The sequence below is a fragment of the Hypanus sabinus genome, chromosome 24 (assembly GCF_030144855.1).
Source record: "Hypanus sabinus isolate sHypSab1 chromosome 24, sHypSab1.hap1, whole genome shotgun sequence".
In the NCBI taxonomy this organism is placed as follows: Eukaryota; Metazoa; Chordata; class Chondrichthyes; order Myliobatiformes; family Dasyatidae; genus Hypanus; species Hypanus sabinus.
This window is the reverse complement of record NC_082729.1, coordinates 18,636,055-18,650,069: the sequence shown is the minus strand read 5'-3', so window position 1 is coordinate 18,650,069 and position 14,015 is coordinate 18,636,055. Positions and strand designations below refer to the sequence as shown.

At 44.0% G+C, this 14,015-nt stretch overlaps 1 protein-coding gene across 5 annotated transcripts in view; it reads left to right on the top strand.

Moving 5' to 3' along the window:
• The first annotated feature begins 4,035 nt into the window (after positions 1–4,035).
• The window catches only part of LOC132380506 (tectonic-3-like), an 85,106-nt gene continuing 75,126 nt past the window's right edge, over positions 4,036–14,015 (top strand). For 3 of the 5 annotated variants that reach the window (XM_059949367.1, XM_059949363.1, XM_059949366.1), the window contains exons 1-2: positions 4,036–4,199; positions 9,813–9,933. In XM_059949367.1, coding sequence (XP_059805350.1) covers positions 4,070–4,199; positions 9,813–9,933 — 251 coding nt within the window. In that variant the 5' untranslated portion in view covers positions 4,036–4,069. The remainder of the gene's footprint in view (positions 4,200–9,812; positions 9,934–14,015) is intronic. The other 2 variants (XM_059949365.1, XM_059949364.1) reach the window with 1 other exon arrangement.

The window sequence follows — 14,015 nt, the reverse complement described above, 5'->3', positions numbered from 1 at the left end:
CATTTCTGGAATCAACCTGTGAACCTCTCCTGCACCACCTGCAAAGCCAGTATATCCTTTGTCAAGAAAGGAGACCAGAACTGCATGCCTCACCAGTACCCTGTACAGTTGCAGCATAACCTCCCTGCTCTTAAATTCAATCCTTCTCGTATTGAAAGCCAACATTCTGTTGCCTTCTTGATAGCCTGCTGCAGCTGGAAACCAACCTTTTATGATTCATGCACAGGCACTCCGAAGTCCCTCTGCACAACAACAGGTTGCAAGAATTTACCATTTAAATAATAACATACTCTTTCATTTTTCCTTCCAAAGTGGATGACCTCATACTTACCAACATTGTACTCCATTGGCCAGATCCTTGCCCACTTACTTAATCTATCTACACGTCTCTGAAGCAAGTCCATATCTTCTGCACAATTTGCTTTTCCGCTCAATTTAGTGTCAACAGTAAACTTAGATACACCACACTCGGTCCCCTCTTCCAGATTGTTAATGTATATTGTGAACACCGGGCCCATATCGGGCCCAGTCCCCTCTTCCAGATTGTTAATGTATATCGTGAACACCGGGCCTATATTGGGCCCAGCACCGATCCCTGTGGCACACCATGCAACATTGATTGCCAAGCAGAATCACACCCATGTATCCCGACTCTCTGCTTTCTAATAGTTAACCGATCCTCTATCCATGCTAATACATCACCCCCAACTCTATGCACCCATACCTGATGGATAAGTCTTTAATGCGGCACCTTATCGAATGCCTCTTGTCCCTGACCACAGACCAAATTTGAGGCAACTAATCTAATGGGTGTAACTGCCTCCTGAAACAGACAATCCAGGTAACTCTCCCCCTCCCTGACCTGCCGCAGTGTTTGAAGCTCAGATTGCAGGTCATCATCTTTGAGCCCGAGTTCCTCAGCAGCCAACACTTGCTGCAGCTGCGGTCACCAGGAACCGCCGTGGGATCCACCAGCTCCCAAATCATGCACATCACCTGATCCTGCATCATCCCTAATTTATTTAATTAGCTATAATTTAGCGATTTTCTTCATTCAACCTCAACAAAAACCTTACCCTCACCTTACCCGTGCCTCCTCACTGAAGCCCCTTGAGCCAAAGCCTCGTTCCCACTCGTATACTGGTCCAGTCACACAATGGCTGTTCTGCTTTGACCCTGCTTTACTTTTATTTGCTCCTGCTAATGAATCGCGAATTGATTGGTCTGCTGCTAATGCGCTGAGCCATGCGAAATGCTCCATTTTAAAACTCTTCTCCACGACCTATCCAAGGCTTTCTTTCTCTCTCTGTGAATTGATTGGTCCACTGCTAATGTGCCAAGCCCCACAAAAGCCCCTGTTTTAAACTCTTTTCCCTGACCTGTGTGAAGCCCTCTCTGTCTCTGTCTCAGAATCAATTGATCCGTCACTAATGAGAGGAGCAGGAGGACAAGCTAGAAGGTGACAGGTGAAATCATGTGGCTGTGAGATTGGGGGAAATGAAGTAGGAAGCTGGGTGATGACTGGTGAAAAGAGAAAAGTGCAGGAGAATAAAGAATCTAATAGGAGAGGAGAGTGGACAAATGGAGAAAGGGAAGACAGAGGTGCACCGGGGCAGATGATAGGCGGGTGAGGAGATGAGATAAGAGTTCAAAGCTGTGTGGTGAAAAAGGCACAATGACACCTTTTTCATTTCAGACAGATGAGGAAATTTGGTACGGGCCCCCAAATCCTATGAACTTTCCACAGGGGCACAATTGAGAGCATCTTGACTGGCTGCATTACTACCTGGTATGGAAACTGTACCTTCTTTAATCACAGGATTCTGAAAAGATTGGTGCGGACAGCCCAGCACGTCTGCAGTTGTGAATTTCCCATGATCTAGGACATTTATAAAGTCATGTGTGTTAAAATGGCCCGAAGGATAATTGGGGACCCGAATCACACCAACCACGATCTATTCCAGCTGCTATCATTTAGGTAATGGTACCGCAGCATATAAACCAGGACCAACAGGACAGCTTCTTCCACCAAGCCATCAGACTGATTAACTCACACTGATTTGAGTGTATTTCTATGACGGTTCTATTTATTATAAATTTTTATAAGTTACTATGATCGCACATTGCACATTTAGAAGGAGATGCAATGTAAAGATTTTTACTCCTCATGTCTGTGAAGGATGTAAGAAACAAAGTCAATTCATTCAATTCATTCATTCCGAGTAGGGAAATGAGAAGAGGGAAGGAGAGGGGGTAAAAACTACCGGTAGCTGGAGATGTCTCTGTTCATGCCATTAGGTTGGAGGCTGTCTGGTTGGATATGGTAGGACTATGAAGATATACTAGTTAATAGGATCTATGCATCAATGGCCAGTAATACTTAAGAATTAGTAATGTAACACTCCAATCGTAAGTGTCACCCTAGAACCCTTTGGCTTCCGTATCTTGTCTCAGCATGTCAAATGGCTCCAGTCTCATGCTGCGCAAAGTCATCTCCTGTTTGGGTTCAATGCACACTGTCTGTAAATTATCCTTGCCAGGATATTATCTTAACCCTTGACCTGTTGTACCTTCCACACCTTCTTCATGATAGCATCAATGTGTTGGGCCCAAGACAGATCTCTGAGATGGTGAGGTTGTCTAGTAAGGTAAGGTGTTTGGCCAGTACCTTCATAGAAGGCTTATCAATTAGATTACGATGCTTGGGATCTTAAGTGGAAAGGTTGGGCTGTTTCAAGTTCGCGGGTATAAACATCTCTGAGGATCTGTTCTGGGCCCAGCATATCGATGGTGGACTGACATGTCAGAATGGGAACGGGAAGTAGAATTGAAATGGTGGCAGATGGGAAATTCCACTTTTTGTAGCGGATGGAGTGAAAGTGTTCAACTAGGTGGTTTCCCAATCTGCGTCTGGTCTCACTGATATACAGGAGGCCACGTTGGGAGCACCGGATACAGCAGATGACCCTCCAACAGGCTTGCAGGTGAGGTGTCGCCTCACCTGGAAGGACTGTTAGGGGCCCTGAGTGGTATTGAGGGAGGAGGTGCAAGGGCAGGTGTGGTACCTGTTCCCATGCAAGGAGGAAGATCAATGGCGAGGGATGAGCAATCCCAGCTCTCATCCATGCCGGTTCTTCACAATTCTCTTCCACCTTCCCCTCTCTGATGCAGAATATCCTGTCCTCAGTAAAGACTTCACCCTTGTCCCATTGCACCCAAACCTCAGCGAGTTCTGCGACCGCCATGAGGCAGCGGGTCCAGATCCCTGAGCATATCGGAGCAAGAGGACACGATGTTTGGATGACGATTTAACTGCTGGGCTGAATTGGAAAGGTCTGATTCAGGTCAAATTGAGGCGGCTAGGTCCAGGCCCGAGAATGTATAGAAACTACAGAACTCAATGTTTGCTTGACAATTTAAGTGCTGGGCCTGATTGAAAGGTTAGGGTGTTGGGGTCCGAGGCGAGGGATAAAAATGGGTTCTTTTCGGTTTCTTGAGGCTGTTTGTAAGGAGACATATATTAAGGCTGTGTAATGTATACATATTTAGATAATAAATGCACGTTAAGGGTTAACTCGCTGGGTTTCTGGGCAATGCGGCTCAGAGGGCTGGAAGGGCCTGTTCCGTGCTGTATTTTTAAAATAAAAAGTACAAATAGATTAAATTCCTTCTTAAATGTATGCAAACTGCACGAGTAACTCGAAAGCCATTAGGTTTGCTTTCAAATGTGAATGAGCATTGTTCGGAATGTTTGCAAGGGTTCTTTGACTGACACGCTCCTCCCTCCTTGTGACAGCTGTCCCTTCACGTGATCTCAAGCGGGGCTGCAGTGACCCGCCTCCCGGCTATGATTGGAGAACACCCGTGTTGCTGGGCAATGGGTTCAGTGAGCGGAAAGGGGGAACAGCTTGAGAACAAAGGGCGCCATGACGTCACAGGGGTCCGCAACTGTGGCAGCGATAGGCGTGCGCGCAACCGATGGCATCTCGTGTGTAGACGTCGTGTGGTGAGTTGAGCGTGATGACGTCAGGCGGAACCGTCACCTGGCAACGGCGGTGGCCTAGGTACGATGATGGCGGTCAGTGCTGCTGCCGCCGTCATCGTTATTATTCTGCGCTCTTTGTGTTTACTGCTGTGGGCAGGTGGCGGGACTTGTAGCCCCGGACGGCTAGTGACAGGGGAAAGAAGCCTGAGAACGGGTAAGACGCTGGAGGGAGGAAAATGGCTGGGAATTTAGCGGGTCAAGTTGCGTCTGAGGAGGGGAGGGGAGTGGGTCAGCCTTAAATAAAGATAATCATGTCCTCCCACTGGTCGAAACAAGTCCGCCCGGGGTCGATGGAATTTCCTTCTGCAACTTTGAAATGTGCGTGGGCAATGTTTGCGAGGCTGCTTTGATTAACAATTGATTGACACTCTCCTCCCTACCTCACTCCCCGGGACAGTCAAGGACCCAAATGAGATACATTCATACAATGGCACGTAGTACAAGGTAAGATAATAACAGCATGTAGAATAAAGTATAACTGCTACAGGGAGAATGAAAATTTGGCTGAGTGGTGTCATAACAGCAACAGCAATTCAATGTCAGCAAAACCAAGGAACTGATAGTAGCCTTTAGGAGAGGGAAACCAGAGGTCCACGAACCAGTCCTCACCGGAGGATCAGAGATGGAGGGGGTTAGCAATGCTAAATTCCCGGGAGTTACTATGTCAGTGGACCTATCCTGTACCCAGCAGATAAGTGTAATTTTGAAGAGAACGGCAGTGCCTTTACTTCCTTAAGAATCTGCAGAGATTCAGCATGACATCCAAAACTTTTACAAACTTCTGTAGATGTGTAGTGGAGAGTGTATTGACTAGCTGCATCACGGCCTGGTATGGGAATACCAATGCCATTGAATGGATTTGGCCCAGAACATCATGGGTAAAGCCCTCCCCACCATTGAGCACGTTTACATTTACACGTTTACACGTTTACCACTATCATAAAAAGCAGCATCCATCATCAGAGATCCTCACAACTCAGGCCAAGCTCTTTTCGTGCTGCTGCCATCAGGTAGAAGGTACAAGAGTCTCAGGACTCACCATCAGGTTCAAGAATAGTTACTACTCCAGAATCATCAGGCTCTTGAACAGAAGGGTTAACCGCATTCACTTGCCCATCCATTGAGATGTTCCCACAACTAATCATCTCACTTTAAGGACTCTTTAACTTGTTCTCAATATTTATTTTTATTTACATTTGCACAGTTTGTTGTCTTCTGCACTCTGGTTGATTTTTCATTCATCCTGTTATAGTTACCATTCTATAAATTTGCTAAGTATTCCCACAGAAAAATAAATCTCAGGGTTGTATATGATGACATATATGTACTTTGATAATAAACTTTACAACATTGAATCTAAATCAGGTCTGTTATCACTGACACTTACTGTTTTGTGGCACTAGTACAATGCAAGACATAAAAGTTACTATAAGTTTTAATAAACAAATAGATAAATAGTACAAAAGAGGAATAGTGAGGTAGTATTCATGCACTGTTCAGAAATCTGACGGTGGAGGGGAAGAAGAAATTCCTGTAAAATGTTGACCCTGATGGTACTAATGAGAAGAGGACATCGCTGGGTGATGGGGGTCCTTAGTGATGAATGCTGCCTTCTAGAGGTATTGCCTCTTGAATGTGTCCTCAATGGTGGGACGGTGGTGCCCATTAGGGAGCTGGCTCAGTCGACAACACTCCGCAGCCTCTTTTAATCCCGTGCATTGGAGTTTCTACACCAGGTGGTGATGCAACCAGTCAGAATTCTCTTCATAGCACTTCTGTAGGTATTGGTTAGTCTGTGGTGACATAGCAGATCTCTTCAGACTATATGGCTGTTGATTATGGTGCATCAAAATATGCAATGTAAGCATAGAACTGAATGTACTACAGGTTACAGACAAATGATTAGAGAAATAACGTAACAAGTGTAGAAAACGCTAAAGCTACAAGGAAAAACATAATTAAAACAACAATCTGAACCTAAATCCAACAATGGACAGCTTACACTTGAAGGGCAGATCCAATTTATATGCTGTATGACAAGGGTTAGTACAATTGCAAGGATATAAATGGGGGAAACAGGACTGATCGGTGGGTTGAATGGCCACATCCAACATCATCAAGAATAGAGAATGGAAGGCTGAGAAGAGTTACACACCAAAAGTGCTGGAGGAACTCATCAAGTCAGGCAGGGTTCATGGAGAGGAATAAACAGTTGATGTTTTAGCCCAAGACCCTTCTTCAGGGCTGAGAGCTTCATAAGGCTGAGAGGAGACTTCAAAGTAGGACTGTGTTAGGGACTCCAGCTCCAGATATTTCTTTGAGGTTTACTTCTGAAGCCTTCCCCATGAGTGGCTATAGCCACAAGGCAGTGGAGGTTTGAGATCAGAGAGTTCTTTCCCCCAGATGAGTTACCAATCACAGCTGATGAGCCCCATCTGCTTAGAGAGCAGATGTAATGGAAGTGAATAAAGTGAGGATGTATCTCCATGTAAAAGGTCATTTTACTGCTGCTGCTTTTACAGGTTCAAGTTCGAGTTTAATTGTCTTAATTACATGAATACCCATAAATACAACCAAATGAAACTGCATTACAAGGTCAAAACACAGTATCAGCAGACACACACAGTGCAAGATAAATATAATCAGTAAAATACAGTCACACAAAAAATATCATTAATGACCCTGAGTCCCAGAATGTGACAGCAGTCTGCAGTTACACACCATACAGCTTGTCTTTTGTTGAGCGAACACTGGGGGCAGCAACTTGGATGTAGCACCTCACTGCATCCGGTGGAGCACACCAAATCCAGTGATCACAGGAGTGGGGAGGAGAAATTAAGAGTGACATGGAAGCGGGGCCAAAATTATCTTCACATTACATTCTCAAAGTTCAAGGTAAATTCATTATCAATATACGTTATATGTTGTTATATGCTGCCTTGAGATTCATTTACTTTCAGGCATTTACAGTAGAACAGAGAAATACAATAGAATCAATGAAAAATTATGCACAAAGGCTGACAAACAACCAATGTGATACAGATAATAGTGCAAATAATAAAAAATGTAAATAAATAATGAGTTGTAGAGTCTTTGAAAGCAAGTCCATAAAGTGGAGTCCGTTCAGAGTTGAGTTGAGTGAAGTTATCCACAGTGGTTCAGGAGCTTGATGGTTGCACGGTAATAATTATCCCTGCACTTGGTGTGGTTCTTCCTGATAGCATCAATGAGGAGAGAGCATGGCCTGGATGGTGGGGGTCCTTGATGATGGATGATACTTTAATACATCAGTGCTCCTTGTAGATTTCCTTCGTACGGATGCTCCTATGTGCACAACCGAAAGAGACTGCAGAAGGTTTGTAATCTCAGCCAGCTCCATTACAGGCATTATCCTCCCAGTAATTGAGGACGTTGTGAAGGAGTGGTGCTTCAAGAAGGCGGCATCCATCATTAAGGAGTGGGTAGTAAAATGGAGGTCTATAGGTAAGCCTAGTAATTTCTGAGGTAGGGACATGTTCGGCACAACTTTGTGGGCCGAAGGGCCTGTATTGTGCAGTAGGTTTTCTGTTTCTATGACTCTCAGCACCTGGAGCATGCCCTCTTCTCACTACCACAGCAGGTACCATGCACCTGCTCTCTATCTGTGTTGCTATGGAAACTAGTATCATGAATGGGAGGGTGTGGTAAAAGCGAACAGAATAAGTTGCGTTTTCTTGGTTTGTTTGTTGCTGTTTGCAGCTGAGGTTTGATGGATATCATATCTTTAGTTAAATACTCAACTATGCTTAACCTGTACCCGGGCATGCTTAAGTTCCATCGTTTCAAAATTGTATGTTTGCGAATAAAGGATCAAATACACATATTTGAGTTTGGAACAATCATTATTGGAGGTGAGGGTGTGTCATACAATAATAACAAATCCATGGGGATTGCCAGCAGTGGCAAGATAGAGAGACACTTTATTGATCCCAAAGGATATTACAGTGTCACAGTAGTATTACAAGTGCACAGATTTAAATGTTAGAAGAGAAATAGAAAGAATAAAGAAAATACTACAAGCAGCCTAACAGGAGGGGTTCATCACTTCCCTGGCTATAGGTTGACTGATTATAGAGCCTAATTGCCAAGGGTAAGAATGACCTCATATAGTGCTCCTTAGAGCCGCAGTTGTCTTAGTCTATTACTAAAAGTAATCCACTGTTCAGCCAAGATGGCATGCAGAGGGTGAAAAACATTGTCCTGAATTGCCAGGATTCTCTGTACCATCCTTTGTTCTACCACAGACTCCAGTGTGTGCAGTTTGACTCCTACAACAGAGCCAGGTGTTCTAATTGGTTTATTGATTGGTTCACCCGTGTTGATGCCATAGCTCCAGCACGCCACTTCATAGAAGATTTGGTTTGATTAGAATTAGCCACTAAAATCACCAAATGGAGAGTGGGGAAAGGAGCCTGAAGCCCTAGACTCAATATTTTAGGAGATGTATATCAAAGTCAAAGTATTCATATTGAAATTGGTTTATTGTCATCATGTGTCAAGGTGCTTTGAAAAACTTCATTTCTGCATGCCACCTACTCAGTTCATCGCATAAGTACATTGTAGTAGTACAAAGTGACAATAACAGAATGACATAGCGAATGTTACAGTTACAGAAAAAAGTACAGTGCAGGTAAACAATAAGGTGCAAGGGCCACAATGCCTTGGTCTTAAGATGGTGCTGGTGAGATACGGTGACATTTGTTGGGCAGTTAACAGAATTACTGACTATTCTACTTAAAAAACTTCTTCTGGATTGTGATCACTGCACTCTGCAGCCTCTAACTTCCCTTTGGGAGCTATGCTCTGGAACTGTCTGTGTGATCTAGCACTTTTGTGGTGTCCTGACGGATTCAGTGTGCTGGACTCCCGAATGCAAGTACAGCTGCAATGGCCGTTGCTGGAGTGGACTTTGACCCAGATTGAAACTTCGGGCCAGATGGAAGTGGCAGAGCCTGAGTCCAAGAGCGGAAAAATCCAAGGGTGGATTTGAGCACTGAGCTGAATTTAAAGGAATTAAGGCATTACGGCTGAGGGCAGGGGGTGAACTGGTGTTCGGCTTACTACTCTGTGAGGCTATACTCACCTCAATGCTGAACCAACTCTATGTGTGTTCACTTTTGGGGGCTCTGCGGTTCATGTTCCACATATTATTCCTTTAGTTCTTAATTGTTTGCACTGTTTGTTTCTTTTGCATGTTCAATGTCTGATAGTCTTTGTCAGGTTTCTTTTGGATTCTATTGTGACTTTGTTTTGTGCTTGCCTGCAAGATGATGAATCTCAGAGTTGTGCAATGTGACAGGAAACCTGTGCAGGAGAGTTTTTAAAGTGGAAAAGCCGTTGCACTGGAACTGTTCCACTCTCTTGACCTCAGGTCCGGGTTCAGTGAAACAGAGAAGCGTCACAAACTTGGGTCTTCCTTGCTTGCAGTAGGTGACCAAGGCGTCTTTGGTGCCTTATCATACCCTTTGCTCCTGAGGCATTGAGGCTGAGGACGGAGGGTGAACCGGTGTTCAGCTCACTACTCTGCGAGGCTATACTCACCTCAGCGCTGAACCAACTCAGTGCCTGAGAGGGGGGAGAAGAGAGTGGGATGTGAGGGGTGAGGATGCTCTATGACTGCTTTACCAAGGCAACGAGAGGTGTAGAGTCCATCTTTATTGTGCTAAAGGTTTCTTGGATCTTTGGATGCTGTCATTGCTGTATTGTAAGATTATGTCTCCTGTTCCAGTGGTTCCCATTTGTATCTGTGACCTCACCCCAGGAATGTGCGAACTGAATTGCTGCTGCGATCGTGACTGCTCCACCACTGATGTCCGTGCTTTCTCATCCTGCCTGCCGGGCAGTGAACCGTGAGTCTCTTTCAGTTACTATTGCCAGACCTGAGTGTTGGGTGTGTGAATGACTAACCCCAGCTTATTATCCGATGCACATGTATACACAGGGATCTGTTCTGGCTCCCTGGGTCTTTCCAATTTTTTAACAAACGACTTTGAATGAGGAATTTGAGAACAGAATTAGAAGCTTGCAGGTGACATGAAGGTAGGAATATTTTTCCATGGAGTACTTTTTATTTGGTGTGTATAGGTTGTCCAGAATGGTAGCACCTCTGGTGAAGTGGTTTTAGTGATAAATTAGGGGAAGCTTGCACACCTTTGGTCCCTGTGGCTCCAAGCATGCGACAGCACCCAGACCCCGGTACACCACTGACAGGCGGGCTAAACCAGATGGGGTTAGCTGGTGGCCTTATAACCTGGTGAGAGAGGGACATACCTGTCTTAGCATGCGATTTACAATGAGATTCAACTGATAGGAAGGTGGTACTGCAATGCTCTATAGAGAGTGAAGAGCATGACAAGTCACAGAATTCATCATGGTCATCTACTCCAACCAAGAAAGACCCCAGTGTGTGATGCTTGTTCATCCCACTGGACCTGGACTTTTAAGGTTGAGAGAATGCAATAGCTTTTCCATTTTAAAATCTCTCGTGCATAGGTTTCCTGACATCATCTGACATGATGGACAATCACCACTTTTTATTTATTTAGAGTCTCACTGTGAGACAGGCACTTTCCAGCCCAAATGGCCTGTAGCACCCAGCAACCCATCTATTTAACAGTAGCCTAATCACAGGATAATTTGCAAAGTCCTATTAACCTACTAACAGATACGTCTTTGGATGGTAGGAGGAAGTAGGAGCACCTGGAGGGAACCCACGCTGTTATGGGGAGTATGTACAAACTCCTTACATACGCTGCCGGAATTGAACTCTGAATGTCCCAAGTTGAAATATCATCATGCTAACCACCACGCTACTGTTACTGTGTTCAGTTCCAGTCATCTCATTACAGGAAGGACATGAAAGCTTTAGAGAGAGTGCAGAGCAGATTTACCAGAATGTTATCTTAAGAGGAATGGTTGAGCTTCTCGAGCATAGATATCAAACTCAAGGCCCGCGGGCCATATCCGGCCCGGCGTACAATTATATCCGGCATGCGAGATCATTTTAGATAGATCTATTATTTTAATTATTAATGGCCCGGCGATATGAAGCCTATGATTGTAAGTTAATACCAATCATAAAAATAAAGCTTGCTCAGCAGTCTTCTTCATGAGAAAAGGAATTTGTGAAGTGAAACACTTTGTAGTTATAGCAGAGACTGAGACACATGAGAACAGGCTGAAAAAACGGAGGCAATGAAAGCTGCGTTCGCACATGCCCGACTGATCCGGCCCGCATGAAGCTGCATTTTGCCCAATCCGGCCCGTGACCTAAAATGAGTTTGACACCCCTGTTCTCGAGAATTCCTCTTTGGAGCAAAGGAAGCTGAGAGGTGATTTGTTATAAGATGATAAGAGACATTAATAAAGTAGGCAGCCAGAGACTTTTCCCAGGGCTGAGACGAAGGGGTATAATTTTAAGATGATTGGAGGAAAGTGCAGATGGCATATTAGTGTGGATATGTAGTGGGGATTTTACGAAGTTGTGGGTACATGGAATACACAGCCAGGTGTGGTGGCAGAGACGGTTACATTAGAGATGTTAAAGAGACCGTTAAATAGGCATATACATGTTAGAAAAATAAAAGCATAAGACATGGGAGCAATATTAGTTCATTCAGTCCATGGATTCTGCTCTGCTATTCCATCATTGCTAATTTAATACCTCTCTAAACCCTATTCTCTTCCCTTCTCCTGGTAACCTTTGTTGTCCTGGCTAATCAAGAACCCATTAACCTTTTTAAATATACCCAATGACTTGACCTTCACAGCTGTCTGTGGCAATGAATTCTGCAGATTTGGCTAAAGAAATTCCTCACATCGCTGTTTGAAATGAACATGTCAGACTCTGAGACTCCCTCCACAATGGCAAACATCATTTTCGTGCCCACTTTATTTAGGCCTTTCAATATTCGATAGCTTTCAATCAGATTCCCACTCATTCTTCTAAATTCCAGTGAGTACAGGCCCAGAGTCTTCAATCTCTTCTTATACATTAACCCTTTCATTTCCAGAATAATTCTCGTAAACCACCTTTGTACCTTCTCCAATGATGGCACAGCCTTAGATAAGGTCAAAACTGTTCGCAATATTCCCAAGTCCTGTCTGACCAATGTCTAATAAAGCCTCAGGATTACATCCTTGGTTTTATATTATAATCCTCTTGAAATGAATGTTAACATTGCATTTGCCTTCTTCACCATTGATTCAAACTGCAAGTTAACCTTTGGGGAATCCTGCATGATGGCTCCCAATTCCCTTTGCACCTCTGATTTTTCAAGTTTCTCCCCTTTTAGAAAATAGTCTACACCTTTATCTTTATTCCTTCTACTGAAGTGCAATTCCCAACACTGTATTCCATTTACCACTTTTTTTGCCCATTCTCCCAATCTGTTTTTCCTTTTGCATTCTCTCTCCTTACTCAGTACTACCCGCTGTCCGCCTATCTTTGTATCATTTGCTTTGCCACAAAATCATCAATCCTGTTATCTAAATCATTGACCTATAAGGTGAAAAGAAGTGGTCACAACACTGACCACTGTGGTACAGCACTAGGCACTGGCAGCCAGCAGAAAGGCCCCCTTTATTCCCACTGTTTATCTCCTGCTAGTCAGCTAATTTTCTATCCATGCTAGTATATTTCCTGTAATATCATGTGCTATTATCTTGTTAAGCAGTCTCTTTTGTGGCTTCTTGTCAAAGGCTTTCTGAAAAGTCAAGCTGGCAACATCCACTGACTTTCCTTTGACTATCTAGCTTATTATTTCCTGAAAGAATTGCAACAGATTTATCAGACCAGATTTTCTCCTCAACAAACCATGCTGACTTTGATCTATTTTATCATGTGCCTCCAGTTACCCTGAAACCACATCCTTAATATTAGACGCCAATATTTTCCCAACTACTGAAGTCAGGTTAACCGGCCTATAAGTCTCTTTCTCCTGACACCTTCCCTTCCTATAGAGTGGAGCGACATTTGCAATTTTGCAGTTCACCAGAACCATTCCAGATTTCAGTGTTTCTTATAAGATCATTGCTAATGCATCCACAGTCTCTTCGGCTACCTTTTTCAGAACTCTGAACCATTGTCCATCTGGTCAAGGTGCACTGTCTACCTTCAGACTTTTCAATTTCCCAAGCACCTTCTCCTTAGTAATAGCACCTACATACATTTCTGCCCCCTGAGGCTTGAACTTCTGTCTTCCATGCTTAAGATTGACTCTATGATTCGTTAAGTGGATCTGCCATTTCTTTGTCCACCATTGTTACATCTCCAGTGTCATTTCCCAGTGTTCTGAGATCCACTCCCTCTTTTTTTTGTTCTTTATACAGTATGTCTGAAAAAACCTTTTATACCCTCTTTTATATATTTGGATAGTTTAATGTTCTCTTTCAGCTTTCCTCTCCAGTGTCATTCACCTGGAGTGCAGCAGCAGGCAAGCCTGCTTGAGGCCTTGTCCTTGTTACAGCCGAGGCCACATTGCTGCCGCCAAACAAGGGAAACAGGCCTGTGGCATCTTACATTATCAATGTCCAACAGGTTCTTGCGATTACAAGAGTAATGTCCAAGACAGTCACTCACGTTACACTCACACTGCTTTCACACACCAACTCTGATGTCTTCAAGTAGCAGGCAGCAGCATGGTCTGCACCCAGCTCAGCTCCTCGGAGCCTTCTCCGGCCCATCTGCCAGATCCTTCACCTCCTGACCCATCCACCAGAGGCTCTGAACAACAAACAGATCACTGATGCGGTAGCCCTGCTATAATTATTGTTCTTGGAGTATAGTCTTATGATCATAAAACACATTTTAATAAGAAAAATATTTTATTTGTTTGATTATTGATGTTTGCACATTTGACCGTTCTAATGGATGATTCCTCTATCTGCGTGCGCTATTGTCTTGTAAGTTGTTGGTTGCTACTGTGTTGTC